The following is a 24,000-nucleotide window of genomic DNA, read 5'->3' as shown; positions in this document are numbered from 1 at the left end:
GCTGCACGCGCCCGATGATTGTTAAACACGTCCCACGTGACGCGCTAAGAAAGTTACGTCGTCTGCGTCGCGTGGAACACGTGTACACACACATGCACACTGAGATCTCGGTGTTAATTTGAATCGGCTCTATTAACACAGAGGGCGGTGTCAAAATCGACTCCTATGGAGGAGGCTCATGAAGGATGCGCCGCTACTCGGCAGTGGGAGGCAGTCGCTCTCCAACAACAACGGAGGGCGGAGGTGAAACGCTCACAACAACGAGCGGAGCCACCTGGCGGACAAACCCAAGCGAGATGGCAGAGTGGGGTGCACAACCCATGGCACCTGCGTCTGTCCCGTGACCTGTCAGCGAGCCTTCAAGACCTCAAAGTACACCTAACCTGGCACAAGCGCTGTGGTGACGTCATTGCCGCTCAGTGTCGAACGGCGGCTTGCATATTGGTGCGCATGTGTGTCTGTGTCAGTGTGTGTGAGCTCCTCCGGCAGTCAAGGCTGCGGTGGCTGGGTCATGTAACCCGCATGCCCAGCCACCGCATGCCAAAACAGCTTTTGTTCGACGGGATCGAGGGGGCTAAACGGGCGCGGCACGGGCTAGAGAAGAGATGTAGTGATGTGGTACAGGAGGACGTGGAGCTGAGTGGACTTGCCGATGACTGGTACCAGCGGTGTCAAGATCGGCCTCTGTGGAGGAGGCTCGTGAAGGACGCTACTGGGAAGTTGGAGGCAGTCGCCCTCCAACAACAATGGAGGGCGGAGGAGCGACGCTCACAACAACGAGCGGAGCGCCGGGTGGCTAAAGCAGAGCAGGTTGGCACAGTAAGGGGCACGGGTGGTGCATCAGCCAGTCATCTCGGTCATCTCAGTCAGTCGACCCGTGGCACCTGGGTCTGCCCCGTGACCTCCTGTCAGTGGGCGTTCGACACTCCACGTGGCCTTAAGGTGCACATGGCCTGGCACAAGCGTCGTGGTGACGTTACCGCCACTTAGTGGCGAATGGCGGTTGTTGTTGTATGTGTGGGTGCGTGTCTGGCTGTGTCGATGCGCGAGCGTGTGCGCACGTGTGTATGTGGGTGTGTGTGGGTGTGTATGTGTGTGTGTCACTGAGCCTCCCCCCTATATAAAACACGCGAGTCGCTATCGTCGCTCGCCACTTGACACCTGCTCCGCCAGCACAAGCCCAGAGCGGGGGAGCGCGGCAGGAGAGGAGGGAGCGAGCGAGCGAGGAGCAGAGAATAGGAGGAGGAGGAGGAGGGAGAGGCTCCCGTTCCGATATGGAGCGGGAGTTGCGGCTGGGTCGCTTCGGTAGAGAACTCGGAACGCAACAGCGGTAACTACGATGCAATCATTCATCATCATGAATCATCATCTTAAATAACCATCATGATCATCAATAATGATCATCAATCATCTACAATTATCAAAATCATCATCGATAATCAATTATCATCATAATCGTGATCATCAATCATCATCATCAGTTACGATAATTAATTATTAACTGCAAATCATGTCGTTATTATTAAAATCGTTATAAGCAGCAATATTACTACTACCATCATCACCATCAGCAGCATCGTTATCACCGTCAGCGAAATAATCATCATAAGCATCATCATCATCATCATCATCCCTCCTCCATCAGTTGCCTAGCCTGCATCCATATAATAATATTTAACATCTCGATAAACCCCACCACCATCATCATCACCATCATCGTCGTCCTCTGTAACATCCTGGCAAGGAGTGGAATGTGATGTGATGAGATTTGTGATGGGATGTAATGGGATGGTATTGGATGGAGTCCGATGGAATTGGAATTAACGTGACGTATAGGAAGGATTCGTTGATGGGATGGGTAGGGATGCGTTGGGATGATGAGGTGAGAGATGTGATGCATGGATGGTAAGGAATGATTGGTGGAGGATGCATGTGATAGCATGATGTGGTTGAGAGATGTGATGAGATGCGTTGCGATGATCGGCAGTGGACATCTGGGATGTAATGTCGTTATGGGATGATGCCTGCAAGGAGCTGCAGGGCTACGCATTTCGTCAGACGCGGGGAGGACGAGTCCATGGGCTTGTGTTTGATTTTATTTCTCTTCGTGTGTTCGTCTATCTGTGTGCCACGTGCACGTGGTCAGGTGACCTCTGTCCCCGGGATTGACCCCCCGGTGACCTCTATCACCATGAGGCTCGCGCTCCTGGAGATCGCGTTGCTCCAGGTGCCCTGCCTCTTCTCTCACCCAGGTGCGCTCCTCCTCCTCCTCCTCTTCACCTCGCTCTCACCACCTTACCTCCCCACTCCTTCTCATCCTCCACCTCTTTACCTGCGCATCTCCTCTTCATCACCTCGACCTCACCACCTCCTCACAGCTTCCGAACCTCACCTGCCCTTCCCCCCAGCCTTCCTCGCCCTTCTGAGCATCGCGTGTCCTTCACCTCACCCGTCCATCTCCTGAGAGTCATCTGCAGTCGACCTCGCCTCGTCCCACTCCGCCCTCTCCCCACGTCGCTCCTCACCTGGGGCTGTCCCCCTGCTAGGTTTGTGCACGGGTATAGTTACCCCCACTTCCCCCCCCCCACGTTAATCCGAGATAATCGTGCAATAAAAATCACTCGGCAAACTCGGCGCGACTCCTTACCATGTTTGTCGCTGGACGTATTTTTCTTTACACATCCCATCAGCTCCACAGCCTTCTGGGAGCGAGTGCAGACGCGCTCGCTGGCAGCGCTCGCCCTGATCGGCTGCGAGAGGCGACGCGGGCGAATATTCGTTTTTGTTTGCGAGGCGGTCACGGTGAAGACGCGACATGTTTATATATGGATCCACGTTGTGCTGTAATTGTATCACCGGCGTGCCCCCTACCCAAATCACCCCACGCGTGCCCCCACGTCGGTTGGGGATGGGTGGCAGTGAGGGGGAGGAGAGAGCGAAGTTGGGGGGGGGGGTAGTTTGATGAGGGCTCTTCCGAATCAATCATCGTCAATTCGCCTCTTCATGATGCTCTCCTTTACGGCCTCTCCGCCTCCCGGGACATCCCTCCCCCCCCCGCCTCTTGCCCCCCCCCCCCCCCACGGCCCTCTCGGGCCCCCGACCCCACAGGGTGCCTGGCGGCCCAGGGCTGGTTCGCGAGGAAACTCCTCAAGGACCTGCTGCGTAATTACACGACCTCCCTGCGACCCGTGGAGAACACGGAGCGAGTGATGAACATCACCCTGCGCATCACCCTCTCCCAGATCATCGACATGGTGAGGACACTGGCACGGTGATGACATGTGCAGGGTCACGACGTGTGCAGGGCAAGGAGACTGTGGTAGGGCGTCACGACCTTCGCTCTGGATATCGACACGGGTTGAGGCCACTGGTATGGTAGCGGTAATGGAGGTGGTGAGGTCACTGAATCTCAAATCAATCGCAAGCTGAGGTTACCTTCTCGTTTACACGGAGCGGTCACTCCTCATTTCCACTCCCTCCTCCCCCCACCACCAAACCTCATCCTCTCCCCCACCATCACCTCCCTCCTCAACCCCCTCGCCACCATCACTCCCCCACTCCTCACTGACCCTTCGCTCACTCACCCCTCACCCCTTCCCCCTGACCCCCACCCCACTCACCCGCCACCTCCCGCCTACCCCTTCCCGCGCCCCCTCCGTCACTGCCACCTCACACCGCCCCATTCCCCCCTCCCACTCACCCCTCACCACCTGAACCTTTTATTACTTCTTCCTCTTCCACTCTCCCACCCGCACCCTTCCTCCTCCCCCTTCAAGCGCCGTACTCCCATTCCTCCCGAACTGACCACCCCACTCGCGACCCCCTCCCCCAGGACGAGAGGAACCAGATCCTCACGGCCTACCTGTGGATTCGCCAGATCTGGCAGGACGCGAACCTGCGCTGGGACAAGGACGAGTACGACGGCCTGGACGCCATCCGCATCCCCAGCGGCCTCGTCTGGAAGCCGGACATCGTGCTCTACAACAGGCAGGGGGCAGGGCAGCGTGATGGGGGCAGGGGAGCAGGTGGCTGGGCATGGCTAGGAGGGCAGGGGGGGGTTAGAGGGCAGCATGAGGGAGGCAGGGTCCCTGTGTGTGTTTGTGGTAGCGATGCTTTTGATGATATTGGTGATGATGGTGATGTTGTTAAAGGTGTTGCGATGCATTGCAATAGTCGTGGCGTGAGGGAATCAAAGCGTGAACCGGTTTCTCCGCGTGAGCAGCCGAGAGGATGGGACGTAGCCGAGCAATGCGCCATAATCGAAAAAGAAAAGCGACCTTGCCAGCTCTATGAATGTGCACCTCGAAAGTGACGACGGATTGCGGAACACCCCGAGAATTCTGACTTCCTGTACAAATCATAATCACCACCACCATCATAATCACCACCACCACCATCATCATCACCACCACCACCACCATCATCATTATTATTATTATCTCCCAAATCCATGACCCAAACCTTCAGCACCGCCGCCACCCGGCACCGGTCTACTGGGGCTGACCCCCACGTGACCCCCCCCCCCCCCACAGAGCCCGGCAGGCGCAATGTCACCACTTCCGATCAGCGCGCTTGGCTCCGTACGATGTTGATGTTGTTGATGTTGTCGCGCTCTGTTCTGATGTGGATGGCGGTGTTGTCGATGGTGAGTTTGTTGATGTTGTCGCGCTCTGTTCTGATGTGGATGGTGGTGTTGTCGATGGTGAGTGTGTTGATGTGGTCGCGCTCTGTTCTGATGTGGATGGTGGTGTTGTCGATGGTGAGTTTGTTGATGTTTTCGCGCTCTGTTCTGATGTGGATGGCGGTGTTGTCGATGGTGAGTTTGTTGATGTTGTCGCGCTCTGTTCTGATGTGGATGGCGGTGTTGTCGATGGTGAGTTTGTTGATGTTTTCGCGCTCTGTTCTGATGTGGATGGTGGTGTTGTCGATGGTGAGTTTGTTGATGTTGTCGCGCTCTGTTCTGATGTGGATGGCGGTGTTGTCGATGGTGAGTTTGTTGATGTTGTCGCGCTCTGTTCTGATGTGGATGGTGGTGTTGTCGATGGTGAGTTTGTTGATGTTGTCGCGCTCTGTTCTGATGTGGATGGCGGTGTTGTCGATGGTGAGTTTGTTGATGTTTTCGCGCTCTGTTCTGATGTGGATGGTGGTGTTGTCGATAGTGAGTTTGTTGATGTTGTCGCGCTCTGTTCTGATGTGGATGGCGGTGTTGTCGATGGTGAGTTTGTTGATGTTGTCGCGCTCTGTTCTGATGTGGATGGCGGTGTTGTCGATGGTGAGTTTGTTGATGTTTTCGCGCTCTGTTCTGATGTGGATGGTGGTGTTGTCGATGGTGAGTTTGTTGATGTGGTCGCGCTCTGTTCTGATGTGGATGGTGGTGTTGTCGATGGTGAGTTTGTTGATGTTTTCGCGCTCTGTTCTGATGTGGATGGCGGTGTTGTCGATGGTGAGTTTGTTGATGTTGTCGCGCTCTGTTCTGATGTGGATGGCGGTGTTGTCGATGGTGAGTTTGTTGATGTTGTCGCGCTCTGTTCTGATGTGGATGGTAGTGTTGTCGATGGTGAGTTTGTTGATGTTTTTGCGCTCTGTTCTGATGTGGATTGTGGTGTTGTCGATGGTAAGTTTGTTGATGTTTTCGCGCTCTGTTCTGATGTGGATGGCGGTGTTGTCGATGGTGAGTTTGTTGATGTTGTCGCGCTCTGTTCTGATGTGGATGGTGGTGTTGTCGATGGTGAGTTTGTTGATGTTTTCGCGCTCTGTTCTGATGTGGATGGTGGTGTTGTCGATGGTAAGTTTGTTGATGTTTTCGCGCTCTGTTCTGATGTGGATGGCGGTGTTGTCGATGGTGAGTTTGTTGATGTTGTCGCGCTCTGTTCTGATGTGGATGGTGGTGTTGTCGATGGTGAGTTTGTTGATGTTTTCGCGCTCTGTTCTGATGTGGATGGTGGTGTTGTCGATGGTGAGTTTGTTGATGTTTTTGCGCTCTGTTCTGATGTGGATGGCGGTGTTGTCGATGGTGAGTTTGTTGATGTTGTCGCGCTCTGTTCTGATGTGGATGGTGGTGTTGTCGATGGTGAGTTTGTTGATGTTTTTGCGCTCTGTTCTGATGTGGATGGCGGTGTTGTCGATGGTGAGTTTGTTGATGTTGTCGCGCTCTGTTCTGATGTGAATGGTGGTGTTGTCGATGGTGAGTTTGTTGATGTTTTCGCGCTCTGTTCTGATGTGGATGGCGGTGTTGTCGATGGTGAGTTTGTTGATGTTGTTGATGTTGTTGTTGTTGCCGTAGTGCGGATGACCGCTTCACGGGCTCCATGGAGACGAACGTGGTGATCCAGAACAACGGGCAGATCACGTGGGACTCGCCCTCCATCACCAAGAGCTCGTGCCGGGTACCATCAGCTCCCCCGTCAGCACCATCATCGTGATTACCATCATCACCACATTCACCACCACCATCATCAGCACCACCATCATTGTAATTACCATCATCACCACATTCGCCACCACCATCATCATCAGCACCACCATCATCACCATGTGCACGGGAATCACCAAAGCCATCACCCTCCTCCCGAAAGTTTTATCAACATGTTTGGAATTTCTCCTTCACGGTATCCATCAGTGCACGGTCCCTATGAAAGGATTTCGCGTCCTTCGAGGAGAAAGGGTGGGCGGGGGGGGGGGGCGATGGAGGGGACGGGGGGGGGGCACGACCCACGGGTTGAGATCCACTGCCCTAACCCTGGATGTGGACAAAGCAGTGGCAGGCGCGGGGACACGAAGTCGCGCGAGGGGCTGGGTCACGCGACTGAGTCGCGGACCTGGGTTCACTCACATCCTCGTCCCCCTCCCCCCCTCCTACCCCCCCCCCTTGGCCCCACACCACGTCTGTGGGGCATCCCAGGTGGACGTGTCCTACTTCCCGTTCGACCGCCAGCAGTGCCGCCTCACCTTCGGCTCGTGGACCTACAACGGCAACCAGATCGACCTGCTGAGCGGCATGGACGGAGGGGACCTCTCGGACTTCATCGCCAACGTCGAGTGGGAGGTGCTGGGCATGCCCGCCGCCAAGAACGTCATCAAGTACGGCTGCTGCTCGGACCCCTACCCAGACGTCACCTACACCATCCTGCTCAAGCGCCGCGCCTCCTTCTACGTCTTCAACCTCCTGCTGCCGTGCGTGATGCTCTCCTTCCTGGCGCCGCTGGGCTTCTACCTGCCCGCCGAGTCGGGCGAGAAGGTGTCGCTGGGGGTCACGGTGCTGCTGTCGCTCACCGTCTTCCAGCTCATGGTGGCCGAGAGCATGCCGCCCTCCGAGAACGTGCCGCTCATCGGTGAGAGCTGCGCGCGGGGTCACGGGGGTTGTCACGGTGGTGCGGTGGTGGTGGTGGGGTCGTGGTGGTGGTAGTGGTGGGGGTGAGGTAATGGTGGTGAGGGGTTAGTGGTGGGGAGTGGTGGTGGTAGTGGTGGTGATGGTGGTTGTGTGATGTGTGTAGGTCAACTCAGCCTTAAATGAGTACCTGGTGCGGTGTGTAAACATCGCCACTGGGGAGACAAAGGCGGTCGGGCGTGGTGCTGGCCACCCACCCCCTCGTGTACCGTTCCGGCCTTCGTTAGGTGCTCGCTAACAGCACTTGCCCCTACAGTCTGTTAAGGCTATACGAAGGATCTTTGCGATGTGTGTTGGTGGTGTGGTTTTCTGGTTATGGTGTATTGGTGTCGACATGGTGGCGGTGAGACGTGTGGGGTGTATGGTGATCTGGCGTGATTTTGGGAGTGAGGATTCGCATCAATCCCTGCACCAACCCCTCTCACCACACCGATCCATCTCTGTTACATCACCCCCGCCCATCTCCTGCACCTCTACTCCACCCCATCACCGATCCGTTGCCCCCCCTCTCCCCGCACAGGCAAGTACTACATCGCCACCATGACGCTAATCACCGCCTCCACGGCGCTCACCATCTTCGTCATGAACGTCCATCACTGCGGGCCGGAGGCGCGTCCCGTGCCGCCCTGGGTCAAGTCGCTGGTGCTGGGCTACTTGGCGCGCATCTTCCTCGTCTACGACGTGGGGGAGAGCTGCTGGGACCGCGACGCCCCGGGGATCCGCGGCGGCGGGGGAGCCGACGGGGCCACCCCCGACACGGGAGCCGCTCGCCGCCACGGGCGGAGGAGACGCGGCGGTGGCGGCGGCGGCGCCGCATCCGCGCCGGCGCGCAAGGGGGAGGCCAACGGTGGCGTGGAGGAGCGGCGCGGCGCGGCCCCCCCGCGGCACACGGTGGTGGTGCGGCTCGAGGGCGCCGGAGCGGCCGGCGGGGCGGCTCCGTGCGCGACGCGCGCGGTGCCCCAGCCGGACGAGAACAACGGATGGCGCGGACGCGACGAGGAGGACGAGGAGGACGAGGAGGTGGTAATGGGTTTCTCGTCCGACGACGACGGCGGTGGTGCTGGCGAAGATCGCGATGAGGATAGGCAGGGGGAGGATGGAGGGGACGAGAGCGAGGAGCTGCGCACGCGGCGCCGCGTGGCCGAGGGCGTGGAGGCGATCGCGCGCTGCTTCCGCGAGCAGCGCGCGGGCCAGGCGCGCGTCTTGGAGTGGCGTCGCGTAGCGCGCGTCATGGACCGCTGCTTGATGTGGCTCTTCTTCCTCATGGTCTTCCTCATGAGCCTCATGATCGTGGTCAACGCCGCGTGAGGGAGCGCAGCCGCGCGCGTCGTACGCGTGCCATGGTCATCGCCGCTTCGGCCGCTGTTGTTGTTGTCGCTCTTGTTTTTGTTGTTGCGCATGAAGCGGCGACGCTGTCGTTCGCCTGGCTCTGCTGGTCCTGGCTGTGGGGGGTCGCGTGGAGATGAGCCCGATGGGAGCGGTGCACAGCGTGGCGGTGGCGGTGGTGGTGTTGAAGATTTTGGTGATTAATTTGGGAGGTGATGATGATAACGATGATGGTTGGTACAGGGAGTCGGGATTCTCGGGGTGCTCCGCAATCCATCGTAACGCTCGAGGTGCACATTCGTAGAACTGTCAACATGGTCGCTTTGCTTTGCTTTGTTTTTACTTGACGGAACATTTGCTCGGCTACGTCCCATCCTCTCGGCTGCTGACACGGAGAACCCATGATCAGTCATCATCACAAATTACCATCCTCATCGATAATAAATAATCGATCATCGTTAAGCACGCTTGCAGAGACACCCGGAGACCCCCCATTATCCTTGACCTAACGGCTTCTAAAGCTCCAGCCCTCACTTTCTCGGGCCCACCAATCATCAGGCGCGTGTCGCGTGTAACGACTTAATCTGCATGTGAAATACGAATGGGGCCCGCTTGGTATGTCATAGGTGCCACTCCGTGAGAATCCGTGTCCCCGATATCGTCACGATCTGTTGTGTCAGTACATGGGGGAGAGGGTGTCTCAAGGATATGAAATTCACCACGTGCCGCTGTTACCGCTAATGACGTGGAAGGCGACCTCATTCGTGCCGCGGGCGAGGGGGAGGTGGATGAGAGGTGGGGGCTGGGGGCTAATCTCCCTGTGCTTTTGATCTTCATCCAATAAATGAGAGGGCGCACGGACGCCACGAGTCCGCCGCGTTCATCTCGCGTCTGTGGCGAGGACGACTCCGTGTGGGTTTCATCCAGCCCGGGACTCCGGTCCCCGGGAAGTGAGCGGCTCAGTGAGTCTCCCCCGGGTCAGCGCGAGTCGGACCGATTGTTACATCACCCGCGAGCTGATGTTAGCCGGGACTCGAACTCGTGGTTGCCGGGTTCAGTAGCGCAGTGCGCTAACCGCTGCGCCACCACTCGACCCATACATACAACAAATTAAACAAAAAATTGTAAGTCCTTACACGATGACTTGTCACATTCCTGCAGGGAGGGATCCCTACAGGGATCCTTTTAGGGGCCGTCCATAAATGACATCACGCACCTGGGGGGGGGGGGGTCATACATTTCTGACGATGTGTGACGAGGGGGGGGGGGTGAGAAATGTGACGTCACATCAAAATGCGCAACTTTAAATAAATATAGACAACACGTTCTACTTAGTTAAATAGACTTTTTAATAAATGTTTTGTCCTAAAACATCAGAATGCAGCGCCACATTAAATACGCACTACAATGATAATAGTTTAAAGCGATTTGAAGGATGTTTAATTTTTTTTGGGGGGGGGACAGAGCTTTGTGACATCATATTTGAGGAGGGTCTGACTTTTTGTCTACGCCGTGTGACGAGGGGGGGGAGGGGTCAAAAATCGTCCAAAATCGCGTGACGTCATTTATGGACGGCTCCTTGAGGAATCCACTGGGGCTATGCACTTTTAAATCATCGAGATTGAAAACTCATTTCATTAAAGCTGCTTTTTGTGTTTAGTTTATTGTCCTTCCCCCGTACCTCCGATTAGCGCGGTTGGCTACGTACGGTGCGAAAGAAGTTCAACATACATACGACCCCTGCAGGGAGGGGGCTCCTCTGTGGGAGGGGGATGCAGCAGCGATGCAGGGCGGGTCACCACGTGGCTGGGTGACGGCCCCGCAGCAGGCGGCCGGGTGACCGCCCCTGGGCCGCCGGGCTACGGAGAGGAGCGGGTGGGGGGGGGGCAACTTAGCGAGGGCAGCCCCCCCCCACTCCACTCCCTACACCACCATGGCACGGCTCAGCCACGCGACGCCACTGGGGGGGGGGGGGTGAGGTCATTGTTGGGACGGCGTTGGGGGGAGCAGCGGTACCGGGAGCTCGCCACCGGCCCGCCATTCGCGTGCCCCCTACGAAGTGGGGTGGGGGGCGGGGGTCCGAGAGACGCGACAGCACCGTATGGTCTGGCGGCGGCAGACGGGGTCCCTAATCCGATGGAAGCAGGCACAGGCCCTTCCACCATCCTCCCGTAATCCCCGCGAGAGGGGGGAGACAGCGGATGAGGTGGGGGCGGATGAGAGGGGTACGTGGGGGGGCAGTATCCCCCTACCACCCTCCCCCTTCTTAAGGGGCATACCCCTTCGACTCCTTCCCTCCCGAAGGCCGGTGAACCGAAACGTCGACGTTAGTTGTAATTCCATCAAGCCGGGTACTCGCCTAAGCGATAAATGAGCAGATTGCCGCTTGAAAGTCAAATATCTCCGCTGCGAGCAACAGGTTGTGCAACTGCTCGCCACTGGTTGCATGCCCACGCGGCTGGGCGAGACGTGCGGTCTCCATTAAATATTTACAGAGATGCCCCCTCCCCCTCGCCATCCCCGAGAGGTCGCGAAATCAGCGGTCGCTTTCTCATTACAGAGGCAACGCGAGTTACCGCCGCAGCGTCACAGACACGGGGCGATATGAAGTACGCGTACAGACACGCGTACTTACACACACAGCCAAAGATCCCCCGTATCGCCTCTTTACAGCAAGTGCTGTTAGCGAGCACCTTTAAAGGGTATCACGGCAAACGTGTGGGTGGGTGGCCAGCACCACAGACACAAAGACACACAAACACAAAGATAAAGACAAAGATACCCCGGATAGCCTGAACGTACTATTGGGGCAAGTGATGTTAGCGAGCACCAAAGACAAAGACACACGCGCACACAGCGAGACACACACGCACGAGACGCAACAATTGAGACATAATTCCCGCACGGGGCTGTAACCCTACGCACCGCGCGCTCTCAGAGTCGAGGCGCCCCGTGATTACCGGCGACAACCTTTGATCGACAGCTCGGCAGCAAATGCAATATGTTGTGGTCGACAGAGTGAGGCGCTCCGGGGATACTTGAACCCCCCCTCCCCTCCCCCCATGAACCTCCTAAACCGCATCGCCCCCACCCCCAATGACTCCGCTACTACTCAGGGCTCTGCCGTGATAAAAATACCTCCTCGCTAAATCGAGAGGAGCACTCGACTGGACAGAGGAGGCAGCAGCCATGCGCAGTGATCGCGCCATCAATAATGCACCGGCGGGGCGGCTGCACCCTCGGACCCAGAGGTCGCGACGTCGCGGTTCAACTCCTGTACCGGACTCAGGGCCACTTAGGGCCACCACCCTCCCCGCTCGCGCGCGACCGAGCCACCTACCCCCTTGACGATGAGAATGGAATCAGCTGGTGAGTAGGTGCAGGCATGTGTATATAATATACTGGCTAGATATGTTTAATATAAAAAAGCATTTGGAGTTTGGCACAATCTTGGCGCATTGAGGCCAAAATGAGGGCGGCACACAAATGGGTTCCTCTCTTTTTTAAAATCTCCCTCGAATAGCGTCACGGGGCCGTTAGGGTCACAGTACAGCAGACGGCGCCGAATTAGTGGTGGTTAACGTAATCAGTGGTGGTTAACGTAATTAGTGGTGGTTAACGCGCACGCGCAGTGTTAACCCGGGCGGCCGCGAGCACGAACCGCACACCTCCATCCGAGCGTCCCGCGTGCCCACGGCTCGGCCCGCGTCACCGCCCAGACGTGACACGAGAACGGGATCTGGTTCTCGGCACTCCGTCTGTAAGTGCTCTGATAGAAGCGAAACACCGTCACGTTCACCGCCCCGAGCCCACCACCTGTGCCGCGCTGGGGACTCTTCGGCTTACTCGCAGTTGGGCGCCTGAAGCTTGGATTAGAAGCTCGGCTCTGATCAAATGACGGCCCTGACACGGCCCTTTAGGAAGCCACCCGGCGCTTAAGCAATCCGTGTGGGTCGTGTTGATGATCAATGCCCTTTATCGCGGCGCTCCGCGTTCTCACGCGATGCCCCGTGTCCCCGATTTAGCAACACGCAGGGGTGACCCCCACTCACATCCTTGAGAATCGATTCACGTAGTTCCCCCCGACGGACCCCACTACCCTCTTCGCTGGGGAGGGGGGGGGGGAAGTGGAGGTCATCCCCGGGGTCATCCCCCCAACCCTGCCCCCATTCGCCCACGGGGAGTTTGACAACATTCGTGTGATTCACCAACCGTCGATGCTGCCTCCGCAGTTCTGGATGATCACAAGCCGTGTGCTACAAATGAGGGCCATTACCCGAAACGTCAACTATTGTATATTATTATGTTGTGTTGTATTGAGTGTTTGCGTAGCGCAGTTCAGCGCTAACCACTGCGCCACCGATCCTCACTCTGGAGAACCATGCGCACGCGCGCGGCAGAGAACGTCCTAACAAACGCGCACACGCGCACACAAAGATCCCCCGTATAGCCTTAACAGGCTGTTGGGACAAGTGCTGCGCACACCGCCCCGGGGTGGGCGGTGTGGCTGAGTGGGTGGGGGGCGGTGTGGCTGGGTTGGTGGGGGGGGGGCGGTGTGGCTGGGTTGGTGGGGGGGGCGGTGTGGCTGGGTTGGTGGGAGGGGGGCGGTGTGGTTGGGTTGGTGGGGGGGAGGACGGTGTGGCTGGGTTGGTGGGGGGGGCGGTGTAGTCGGGTTGGTGGGGGGGGCGTTGTGGCTGAGTTGGCAGGTGGTGGTGGTGGGGCCGCCACGAGGCTAAGCTTGGGGCTGCAGCAGTGGTTGAGGGTGGGGGCGGTGGGGGGCCACGTCTGACGGGAGGGAGTTGTGTGGGGGAGGGTCAGTGTGGGGGGGGGGGGGTCAGTGTGGGGGGGGGTCAGTGTGGGGGGTCTGCAGATTGTGAGTGAGCGATGGCTCTGGGCGCTAATTGTCTCGGTAACGCGCGCGACGTGCTCGCCCCCCCCCCCACCTCCGTCTTTGTTTCCAAAAATAATCTGTGGCAAGCAGCGAGTGCCGGCAAACAACGAGGGGAGACTGAGCGATGGTGATGATCAAGTAAATAAATAAATACACAGACAACACTGTACCCCCCCCCCCTCTCTCCCTACTCATTGTGAACCGGTCCTGGGCCTTCGCCCCTCGGTCGACTCGGCCTCAATTGCGTACCTGGTTCAATGTGTTAACATCGTCGCTAGGGAGACAAAGGCGGCCGGGCGTGGTGCTGGCCACCCATCCCCTCGTGTGCCGTGCCGGCCTTCATAGGTGCTACTCACTAACAGCACTTGCCCCTACAGTCTTAGGCCAGATGGGGATAATCTTTGCCTTTAGTGATAGGTGTGATGACGAGTGGCGGCCTTAATAGGTGCTCGCTAACAGCACTTGCCGCAAACAATTCTGTCAAGGCAGTCGCGTAACTCGCGTGGGGCAGGCAGGGGGTGCTCTGCCCCCCCCCCCCACTCCCTTAGTGGGGGGGGCAAAGCTACGATATGTGTGTTCAACAACAACAGTAGTGTAATAAAACAACAACAGCAGTGTAAGAGAACAACAACAACAGCAGTGTAAGAGAACGACGACAACACTTATGTAACGATGTGATGAGAGGCAAGAGCAGCCACAATAGCCGAGTTTCGACCGTGCGAGATAAATCAAACATTGGGGGCCCCACCTGATCGATTTCCGCATCCCCTGAGCTGATAATGTTGTCACTACGCCGCTGTGTCAAGGCGATATGTGTGGGGGCATCGTTTCCATTCCCTTTAATAAAGTCTCGGACTGCTCATAACTACAGGGGCAGGGTCGCGGTAGTCAATACCCAATAAGCTTGGACGTGACATGCATCCCGTTATTAATTCATAGTGGCCCGTGTGTGTGTGTCCGCGTGTATCTGTACACGCGGACACACACACACGCACGTGTATCTGTACACGTGCGTGTGCTCAAGCGCGGCACGCCAGATGTCAGCCCCCCCCCCCCACACTGCCCTCGATGCCCCCCCCCCACAATCCCACGTCTACCGCCGAACACCTTTAAGAAGACAAAGCAGCGTGGAGGCTACATCAGCTATCGGGACAAGTGCTGTCTGTTGCCGTGCACCTATGAAGGCCGGTACAGCGCACGAGGGGAATGGGTGGCCAACACCCAGCCCGGCCGCCTTTGTCTCTTCAGTGGGCGATGTTTTCACACCGCACCATGTACTGTTGTTTAAAGCCGAGTCGACCTAGGTGTTGTATATGTTGGGTTAAGAAAATTTGTTATGTTGTATGCGTGCGTGGGTGAATTATTATGTTGTATGTGTGGGTTATGAATATTCAGTGGAAATAATAATAATTAATGAAATTTGGCCAAATGTGTAATTATCCGGAAATATGTTAATTATGTAATTACGCACATTTTAATTATGCCAATTCGAGAGGTAATCGTATTAATTATGCGAGTGGGTGTAATTATGATAACGCAAGTCGTTATGATAACCAGACCCCGGTTCACCCCGTTATCGCTTTAACATTTACTGAGTATGTATTAGTGTGTTTATTAAGGTCACCAAGTTCAAATCTCAACGCAGAAGCAGATCTTATGCATAGATTTCAGGAAAGAATCACACAACCACTTCTGTATTGATCAATTTATTACTAATTCAACCTTAACTATGATATAGTATGCGAACTCTCAATCCCGGAACGTCAATACGGCATCAATACAGTATCATCAACGATTGTCTGATTTCACTTTGACAACGGCACATGGATCCCGCATAACGCGATGGTTCTTAGTGAGAGAGAGAGTCGTTAAAACATGCAAATATTATGCTAAGAAAACCTTAACGTTAATGAATGATTATACTCAATATTGTTCACGCAGTACCGCACTCCTTATTGATCATACGCAACCCTTATCACGTTGTTAACACCTTGGGTCACGGAACAGTTGAATATTCTGTAGAGGATGCGAGTACGTGCGGCGATTATGACTGAAAGATACTTGAAAGATTATACGGCGATAAAAAAAAAATACAATCAAAACAGTTATTATTCTTAAAGGCACCAATCTCAACAGATACATCGGCAGGTTATCTGACAACAGAACGGCTCGGAGTAAGGGCCTGCGACGGTGCTCCTTTTCCGAAGCTCGTTATCTTATACCAAGTTTACTAATTGGGGACCAGATCACCTGATAAGGGTCCGGTGGGCCACCACTCCCCACGTGAGCGTGGCTCGGCGGAAGGAGGTGCCAAGAATCAGTTCGTATTGATGGATCTGTTGGGAATTTATGCGATTAAGAGTACAGCCCACTAAATATTAAAGATAAAAATTAAGAATACTCTTATAAACGACGGAGGGCCATCACTCGGTCTCGTTGTGATGCTTTCCAGCCACGGATGGCTTATGGGTTCGAGTGTTTTTGAGTGGTAAGAGTTGTCTTGAATAGTCAGTGTTCGGAGTCGATTCTTTAGGTCAAACAGACGCCTGGTGGTCGTGTGGTGAGGGGGCGGTGCGCGTCATACGTATCAGTCGATCCCGTGGCGAATTGGTTCGGATGGCAGTTGATACGCTGTCGCAGTTCGGAACCCGGTCGGTAGGTGGCGCCCACAACTCGCTCGTAGCGTGCAGCGCTGGATCGTCGCCAAACCGCAACGATCACCACTCCGGCGGCAGCAGAGATCTCCGGCGGCAGCAGAGATTGACGAGCTGAAGATGAGTCGAGCCGACCCGCTGGTCGCAGCTCGCTCCTGAGTCGACCCTCCCGGTCGAGCTCGCTCCTGGGTCGACCCGCTGGTCGCCCTCGCTCCTGAGTCGACTCTCTGGTCGCACTCCTGAGTGGACCCACTGGTCGCACTCCTCCTGAGCCGACTCCCCCGGTCGCGCTCCTGAGTGGACCCTCTCGTCACACTCGTTCCTGAGTCGACCCTCCCGGTCGAGCTTCTGAGTGGACCCTCCCGTCGCACTGGTTTCCAATGCTCAGGATCCTTTACTTTATGCCGAAAATTCCCCCTGGATCCCGCCCACAAGGCGGGGCTTCTTCCGATTTTTGCTGTGTCAGGATCTGTCCGTAGGCAGGTGTGTCCATGTGTCTGTCCGTATGTCCGTGTGTCCTTGTGTGCATCACTGACGGTATATTCGTTGTCACACTCCCTCCATAAAACCCACGAGCAAACAATCAGATGTTACAAATTGCCTCGAAGTCGTCTCTCTGTCTTGGTGCAATATTATCTCTTGTCTGGCCTTCTTCATGACCCAAAACACAGACGTTACAAATCGTCTCATAGGCGTCTTTGTTCGTGTTGCACAACCTGGAGGGAGGGGCAACACTCTCTCCGACCCGGCGCACAAAGAAATGGTTAAAAGTTTTAAGTTAACATTTGTCCCTTACTATTTCACAGTTATGATTCTGTATGTAACCTAAGGTCTGTCGTTTCCCATCGTGGTGCTTGACTCAAGTGTAGGTTTCCCCGAGCGTATACACACTCCTATCCCGCGCTGCGGGGATACAAAGACGGCCGGGATCTCCCTTTCTCTCCGACCCTGGGTTTAACATCGTTTTTTTATTATGTATTATATTCGACCTGGTTGTGATTCATCCCGTTATCCTGGCTTTTCATAAGTTTTACTTTGTCTTTTCATGCATATACTTATTACTATTAATTTATTTCCGATATCTTAGGTTAAGGGGTAAGTTTCTTGATCCTAGGAATTCGTATTCCTTGGTGCCTGGATGGTTATATAAGCGGAATATAGTTTATGGTGAATAGCGTTAACATTGATGTTATGTGCGATATTATGTATTGTGATGTCTTTAACTTAACTTGTTTGTCAGGGCTTTACTGACACGAAGTTGCATTCATAGCCCGCAGTCTTTGCCCCACCCTATCTCTGCTCGCCGTTGTTGTTGCCTGCCGTTAATTCAAGGCCTCATTAATTTCCGTCACTCCTGAGTAGGTGAGGGCGGTTGAACCTTGGAGTCAGTTCTGGTTTTTGTCTGCCTGCTTCTTCTTGTGTCCCCTGACCCCGGGAGTTATTATTCTACTTTATGGCCTGTCGAAGCCCCACTCGCTGTTGCTGGGCTGGTGTTGTTCCCGGCTTTTTGCTTACGTTTGCAGTTCGCCGTGCTCTTGATTTCCTTCCCTCTTCAACCTTATATTGACTATTCGCTCCTGTCTGGGTGCGATTCAATTTTGACTTAGGAAGGTTCTGATTGTCATATGCTTCGGGTCGAATTGTATAGAAAGTATTGAAGTATGGAAATAACATTTCATATTGACTTAATAATGGTGATGGTTCAGTAGGCGTAACTTGTGGCCTGGTTTAATTGGAGTGGGTGTGAATATCGATAACTTTAGCCTACCCTGTTGTTAAATTCCGACTTTAACGTTACTTTAATAGCAATACAGAATAATTGAGCTTTTTGTCTTAACTAGGCGAATGCGAACTTCTGGTGACCCCGCAGCCTTGTTGTTCAGCTGGGTCTGCCTCCTTGAGAGATATACACCACTCTTATTCTCGTCTCACTGTGGTCATCCAACCTTCTGCTCTGGGAGTGTTATTCTTACTTTCAGGTCAAAGGCCCCCTCACGTTCAGACGTGCAGGGTTGTTTACATCAGCTCCCCCCCTGTGCACGTGTTCTAACTAGCTCGGAATCCCTGAACACACAATCAGTGATGATTCCTGGCTTTCTGTGGTTGTGATTTAGACAAAGGCGCCTCTGTTTCTTCCATTGCCTTTGAGTCGACACTGCCCTATTATTTGCCCATGTGCTGAGGTCATAGAATTCGTTTTGACTTCAGTAATATTAACATTCAGTATTGGATTAGCAAATGGGCAATGGTTCATTTATGTAGCTCGCAGCCTGGTCTCCAATTTGAGCGAGCGCGAGGATCGATAATTTAGCCTACTCTGTTGTTGAATTTCGAATTTTGACGTTACTTTAAAACCATGCAGGATGGTTGGGCTTTTTGCCTTAACTATGTCTGGCTGACACTCCCACTGTCTCTGCCGCCTGCACGGGTGACATGTGCCCGTTCATCAGGCCTTATCTTTCCTTGAAGCAAGGTTGCAAATTCTGCCATCCTAGCCCTCCTCCAGTTCATTACTTAACAACACCTGGTGTTTTGCAGTTTGCTGCGCTTGGTGTGTTTCACTCATTAAAAAACAAGTAAAAAGATAATATATATAAAAATCATCAAATATTATTAATCTCAATTATGGAAGAAGGGTTAGGATACAACATAGGGGAAGCCCAGGACCCGTTCATATATTCGTCACTTGTGTTGGCCGTGAGCGGGTGGCCGCGTTTGTAACGCAGCGCGTCGCCACTACCCCCCGCACACCCAGACAGCCCCCCTCGCCGCCTGATCACCACCTCCACCACCACCATCATCATCATCCTCTCGCCAGACAGCAGACAGACGGACACCAGGTGCCCGCCAGCCCCCCCCCCCCCCCACGGACGCTCTCTCCTAATTTGCGACTCTAAGCCTCGGCGTCTGCAAGGACGGAGATGAGGACGGGTGGGGGGGTAAGTGGGATGAGACGGGGGTTTACTTGAGGGTTTTGCTCAATCATCACGATCATCACCTGTCCGATTCATGCGGTTGTGGTGATCAACCACATGCGGTTGTGGTGATCATCATCCCGTCATGGTTTGCATCAACATCGCCATCGGCAGCAGCAGCAGCACCGCGTTACGTTGAGATGACGCATTCGCCTCCAGACGCCGTAGCAATCATCCGCACAACATTATAACGTATTATAACGTAGTCTCTCATCACTCGTCACTATGCTTCATCGTCACAACTCGTTATCCTCATGCATCGTCCACAGTGATAATTGTAGCGAGACGTCATCACATCGGCTGTTAACAAAAGTTGGGCTTGGACAGGACGCGTGACGTCTGCTCGAAGCACGACGCCCGCTGCTGCTGCTGGAGGAGGAGGCGCCTCCTCCTCCTACTCACCACCACAAAGAGTGGCAGCCGAGCGGAGGGAACGCGCCCGAGAGGACGGCCACCGCTCGGGGATTTTTGCACGGTGGGGGGGGGGGGGGGTCCGGAGAGGCGACCCACGGCACGGGCTGGTGGCCTTCATCCGGCAAGGGGTCGAGCATGGCCGCTGCTGCGAAGTTGGATCGGAGTGACCCATTACTGGGATGGGACGGCGAGCGGCGCGTGACGGGGCGAGGTGAATGGGAGCCACGCTCATCCATTAATCACTCTGGGGGGTCACGGGCAGGGGAGGGACCCCACTAGCTCCCCCTACCCCCTCCTGCCGCTCCCCCCAAACCCCTCCCCCGCCCCCCAGGCTCATCTTAAACCTCTCCTCCCCCACCCCGTATGGCGCCCCTAACACATCACCGCCCCATTAATCCCCCGCCCATCTCCCCCTAATCCCCCCCACATCCTGCGGCTCCGGCTTAACCCTCGTCCTGCGCTGCTCCCCCCAGCCCCTACCCCGCGGCTCCCACCGACCCCTCTCTGGCTCCCTCTACCCCCCACACCCCCGTGGCTCCGACGAACAATTCCCCCTCAGCCCCCTCCCCATAGCCCCTCCCCATAGCCCCTCCCCCACCGCTGGCGGTCAAGGGCGGCGAGGCGCACGCGGCACGCGAGGGATCGATGCGCGATCGCCCCTCCCCCCTCCCCGCAGCGCGGGAGGCCGCGGAGCGCGTCTCAAGGTCACAATGTCACCGTGACCCCCCCCCGCCACCGTAGCAATGCGATGCCATCGCAGTTTCGTCGTCGCCTCTTTCCGTTCTGCTCGATCTCGCAGCTCGGCGTCGATAGGTTTCGCATCGGACCTTCAACATCTCCTCTTCGTCTCATCGTCATCATGTATCACTGTTGGCTACGTACGATGCGAAAGAAGTTAATCGTGCATACATACATACATCACCAGCGCCACCATCTATCTGACTTTAGGTCTTCTACTTGATGCACAGTTGACGCGTCGTTCAGGGACCGCTCTTACGGTCTCACCACCACCGTGTTCTGGCTTTAGGCCTTCTCCTCCCTGCACACCACGTGTCACTCACCACAACCTCCTCCCTCCACACCACGTGTCACTCACCACAACCTCCTTCCCCCTCCACACTACGTGTCCCACTCACCACAACCTCCTCCCTGCACACCACGTGTCACTCACCACAACCTCCTCCCTCCACACCACGTGTCACTCACCACAACCTCCTTCCCCCTCCACACCACGTGTCCCACTCATCACGACCTCCTCCTCCCTCCACACCACGTGTCCCACTCATCACAACCTCCTCCCTCCACACCACGTGTCCCACTCATCACAACCTCCTCCCTCCACACCACGTGTCCCACTCATCACGACCTCCTCCTCCCTCCACACCACGTGTCCCACTCACCACAACCTCCTCCCTCCACACCACGTGTCCCACTCATCACAACCTCCTCCCTCCACACCACGTGTCCCACTCACCACAACCTCCTCCCTCCACACCACGTGTCCCACTCACCACAACCTCCTCCCTCCACACCACGTGTCCCACTCACCACAACCTCCTCCCTCCACACCACGTGTCCCACTCACCACAACCTCCTCCCTCCTGTTGTATATGTTGGGTATGAAAATTTGTTATGTTGTATGCGTGCGTGGGTGAAATTATTATGTTGTATGTGTGGGTTATGAATATTCAGTGGAAATAATAATAATTAATGAAATTTGGCCAAATGTGTAATTATCCGGAAATATGTTAATTATGTAATTACGCACATTTTAATTATGCCAATTCGAGAGGTAATCGTATTAATTATGCGAGTGGGTGTAATTATGATAACGCAAGTCGTTATGATAACCAGACCCCGGTTCACCCCGTTATCGCTTTAACATTTACTGAGTATGTATTAGTGTGTTTATTAAGGTCACCAAGTTCAAATCTCAACGCAGAAGCAGATCTTATGCATAGATTTCAGGAAAGAATCACACAACCACTTCTGTATTGATCAATTTATTACTAATTCAACCTTAACTATGATATAGTATGCGAACTCTCAATCCCGGAACGTCAATACGGCATCAATACAGTATCATCAACGATTGTCTGATTTCACTTTGACAACGGCACATGGATCCCGCATAACGCGATGGTTCTTAGTGAGAGAGAGAGTCGTTAAAACATGCGAATATTATGCTAAGAAAACCTTAACGTTAATGAATGATTATACTCAATATTGTTCACGCAGTACCGCACTCCTTATTGATCATACGCAACCCTTATCACGTTGTTAACACCTTGGGTCACGGAACAGTTGAATATTCTGTAGAGGATGCGAGTACGTGCGGCGATTATGACTGAAAGATACTTGAAAGATTATACGGCGATAAAAAAAACACAATCAAAACAGTTACTATTCTTAAAGGCACCAATCTCAACAGATACATCGGCAGGTTATCTGACAGCAGAACGGCTCGGAGTAAGGGCCTGCGACGGTGCTCCTTTTCCGAAGATCGTTATCTTATACCAAGTTTACTAATTGGGGACCAGATCACCTGATAAGGATCCGGTGGGCCACCACTCCCCACGTGAGCGTGGCTCGGCGGAAGGAGGTGCCAAGAATCAGTTCGTATTGATGGATCTGTTGGGAATTTATGCGATTAAGAGTACAGCCCACTAAATATTAAAGATAAAATTAAGAATACTCTTATACGACGGAGGCCACCACTCGGTCTCGTTGTGATGCCTTCCCAGCCACGGATGACTTATGGGTTCGAGTGTGTTTGAGTGGTAAGAGTTGTCTTGAATAGTCAGTGTTCGGAGTCGATTCTTTATGTCAAACAGACGCCTGGTGGTCGTGTGGTGAGGGGGCGGTGCGCGTCATACGTATCCATCGCTCCCCTGTCGGATGGCTGTTGATACGCTGTCGCAGTTCGGAACCCGGTCGGTAGGTGGCGCCCACAACTCGCTCGTAGCGTGCAGCGCTGGATCGTCGCCAAGTCGCGACGCTCACCACCGGCGGCAGCGGAGATCTCCGGCGGCAGCAGAGATTGACGAGCTGAAGATGAGTCGAGCCGACCCGCTGGTCGCAGCTCGCTCCTGAGTCGACCCTCCCGGTCGAGCTCGCTCCTGGGTCGACCCGCTGGTCGCCCTCGCTCCTGAGTCGACTCTCTGGTCGCACTCCTGAGTGGACCCGCTCTGGTCGCACTCGTTCCTGAGTCGACCCTCCCGGTCGAGCTTCTGAGTGGACCCTCCCGTCGCACTCGTTCCTGAGTCGACCCTCCCGGTCGAGCTTCTGAGTGGACCCTCCCGTCGCACTCGTTCCTGAGTCGACCCTCCCGGTCGAGCTTCTGAGTGGACCCTCCCGTCGCACTGGTTTCCAATGTTCAGGATCCGTTCCTTTATGCTGAAAAATCCCCCTGGATCCCGCCCACAAGGCGGGGCTTCCGATTTTTGCTGTGTCAGGATCTGTCCGTAGGCAGGTGTGTCCATGTGTGTGTCCGTATGTCCTTGTGTGCATCACTGACGGTATATTCCGTTGTCAACTCCCTCCATAAAACCCACGAGCAAACAACCAGATGTTACAAATTGTCTCGAAGTCGTCTCTCTGTCTGGGTGCAATTTATCTCTTGTCTGGCCTTCTTCATGAACCCAAAACACAGACGTTACAAATCGTCTCATAGGCGTCTTTGTTCGTGTTGCACAACCTGGAGGGGGGGGCAACACTCTCTCCGACCCGGCGCACAAATAAATGGTTAAAAGTTTTAAGTTAACATTTGTCCCTTACTATTTCACAGTTATGATTCTGTATGTAACCTAAGGTCTGTCGTTTCCCATCGTGGTTCCCGACCCAAGTGTAGGTGTTTCCCCGAGCGTACACACACTCCTATCCCGCGCTGCGGGGATACAAAGACGGCCGGGATCTCCCTTTCTCTCCGACCCTGGGTTTAACATTGTTTTTTTTTTTATTATGTATTTATATTCGACCTGGTGGTGATTCATCCCGTTATCCTGGCTTTTCCATAAGTTTTACTTTGTCTTTTCATGCATATACTTATTACTATTAATTTATTTCCGATATCTTAGGTTAAGGGGTAAGTTTCTTGATCCTAGGAATTCGTATTCCTTGGTGCCTGGATGGTTATATAAGCGGAATATAGTTTACGGTGAATAGCGTTAACATTGATGTTATGTGCGATATTATGTATTGTGATGTCTTTAACTTAACTTGTTTGTCAGGGCTTTACTGACACGAAGTTGCATTCCATGGTCCGCAGTCTTTGCCCCACCCTATCTCTGCTCGCCGTTGTTGTTGCCTGCCGTTAATTCAAGGCCTCATTAATTTCCGTCACCTCCTGAGTAG

General features: G+C 54.6%; 1 protein-coding gene across 1 annotated transcript; it reads left to right on the top strand.

Annotated features, from left to right (window-relative positions):
* The first annotated feature begins 1,182 nt into the window (after positions 1–1,182).
* Positions 1,183–9,552, top strand: LOC133342825 (neuronal acetylcholine receptor subunit alpha-10-like). Its single transcript, XM_061552126.1, has 7 exons — positions 1,183–1,330; positions 2,147–2,252; positions 3,109–3,254; positions 3,833–3,987; positions 6,284–6,386; positions 6,902–7,331; positions 7,908–9,552. Exons 2-7 carry the CDS (start codon positions 2,192–2,194, stop codon positions 8,693–8,695), a joined length of 1,683 nt encoding a protein of 560 aa, XP_061408110.1. The 5' UTR covers positions 1,183–1,330; positions 2,147–2,191; the 3' UTR covers positions 8,696–9,552.
* The last annotated feature ends 14,448 nt before the right edge of the window (positions 9,553–24,000 follow it).

This window comes from Lethenteron reissneri, chromosome 16, assembly GCF_015708825.2.
Source record: "Lethenteron reissneri isolate LAM-NWPU_2019-01 chromosome 16, ASM1570882v1, whole genome shotgun sequence".
NCBI classification, from domain to species: Eukaryota; Metazoa; Chordata; class Hyperoartia; order Petromyzontiformes; family Petromyzontidae; genus Lethenteron; species Lethenteron reissneri.
The sequence above is the reverse complement of the archived record's forward strand: the minus strand, read 5'-3'. Positions and strand labels throughout refer to the sequence as shown.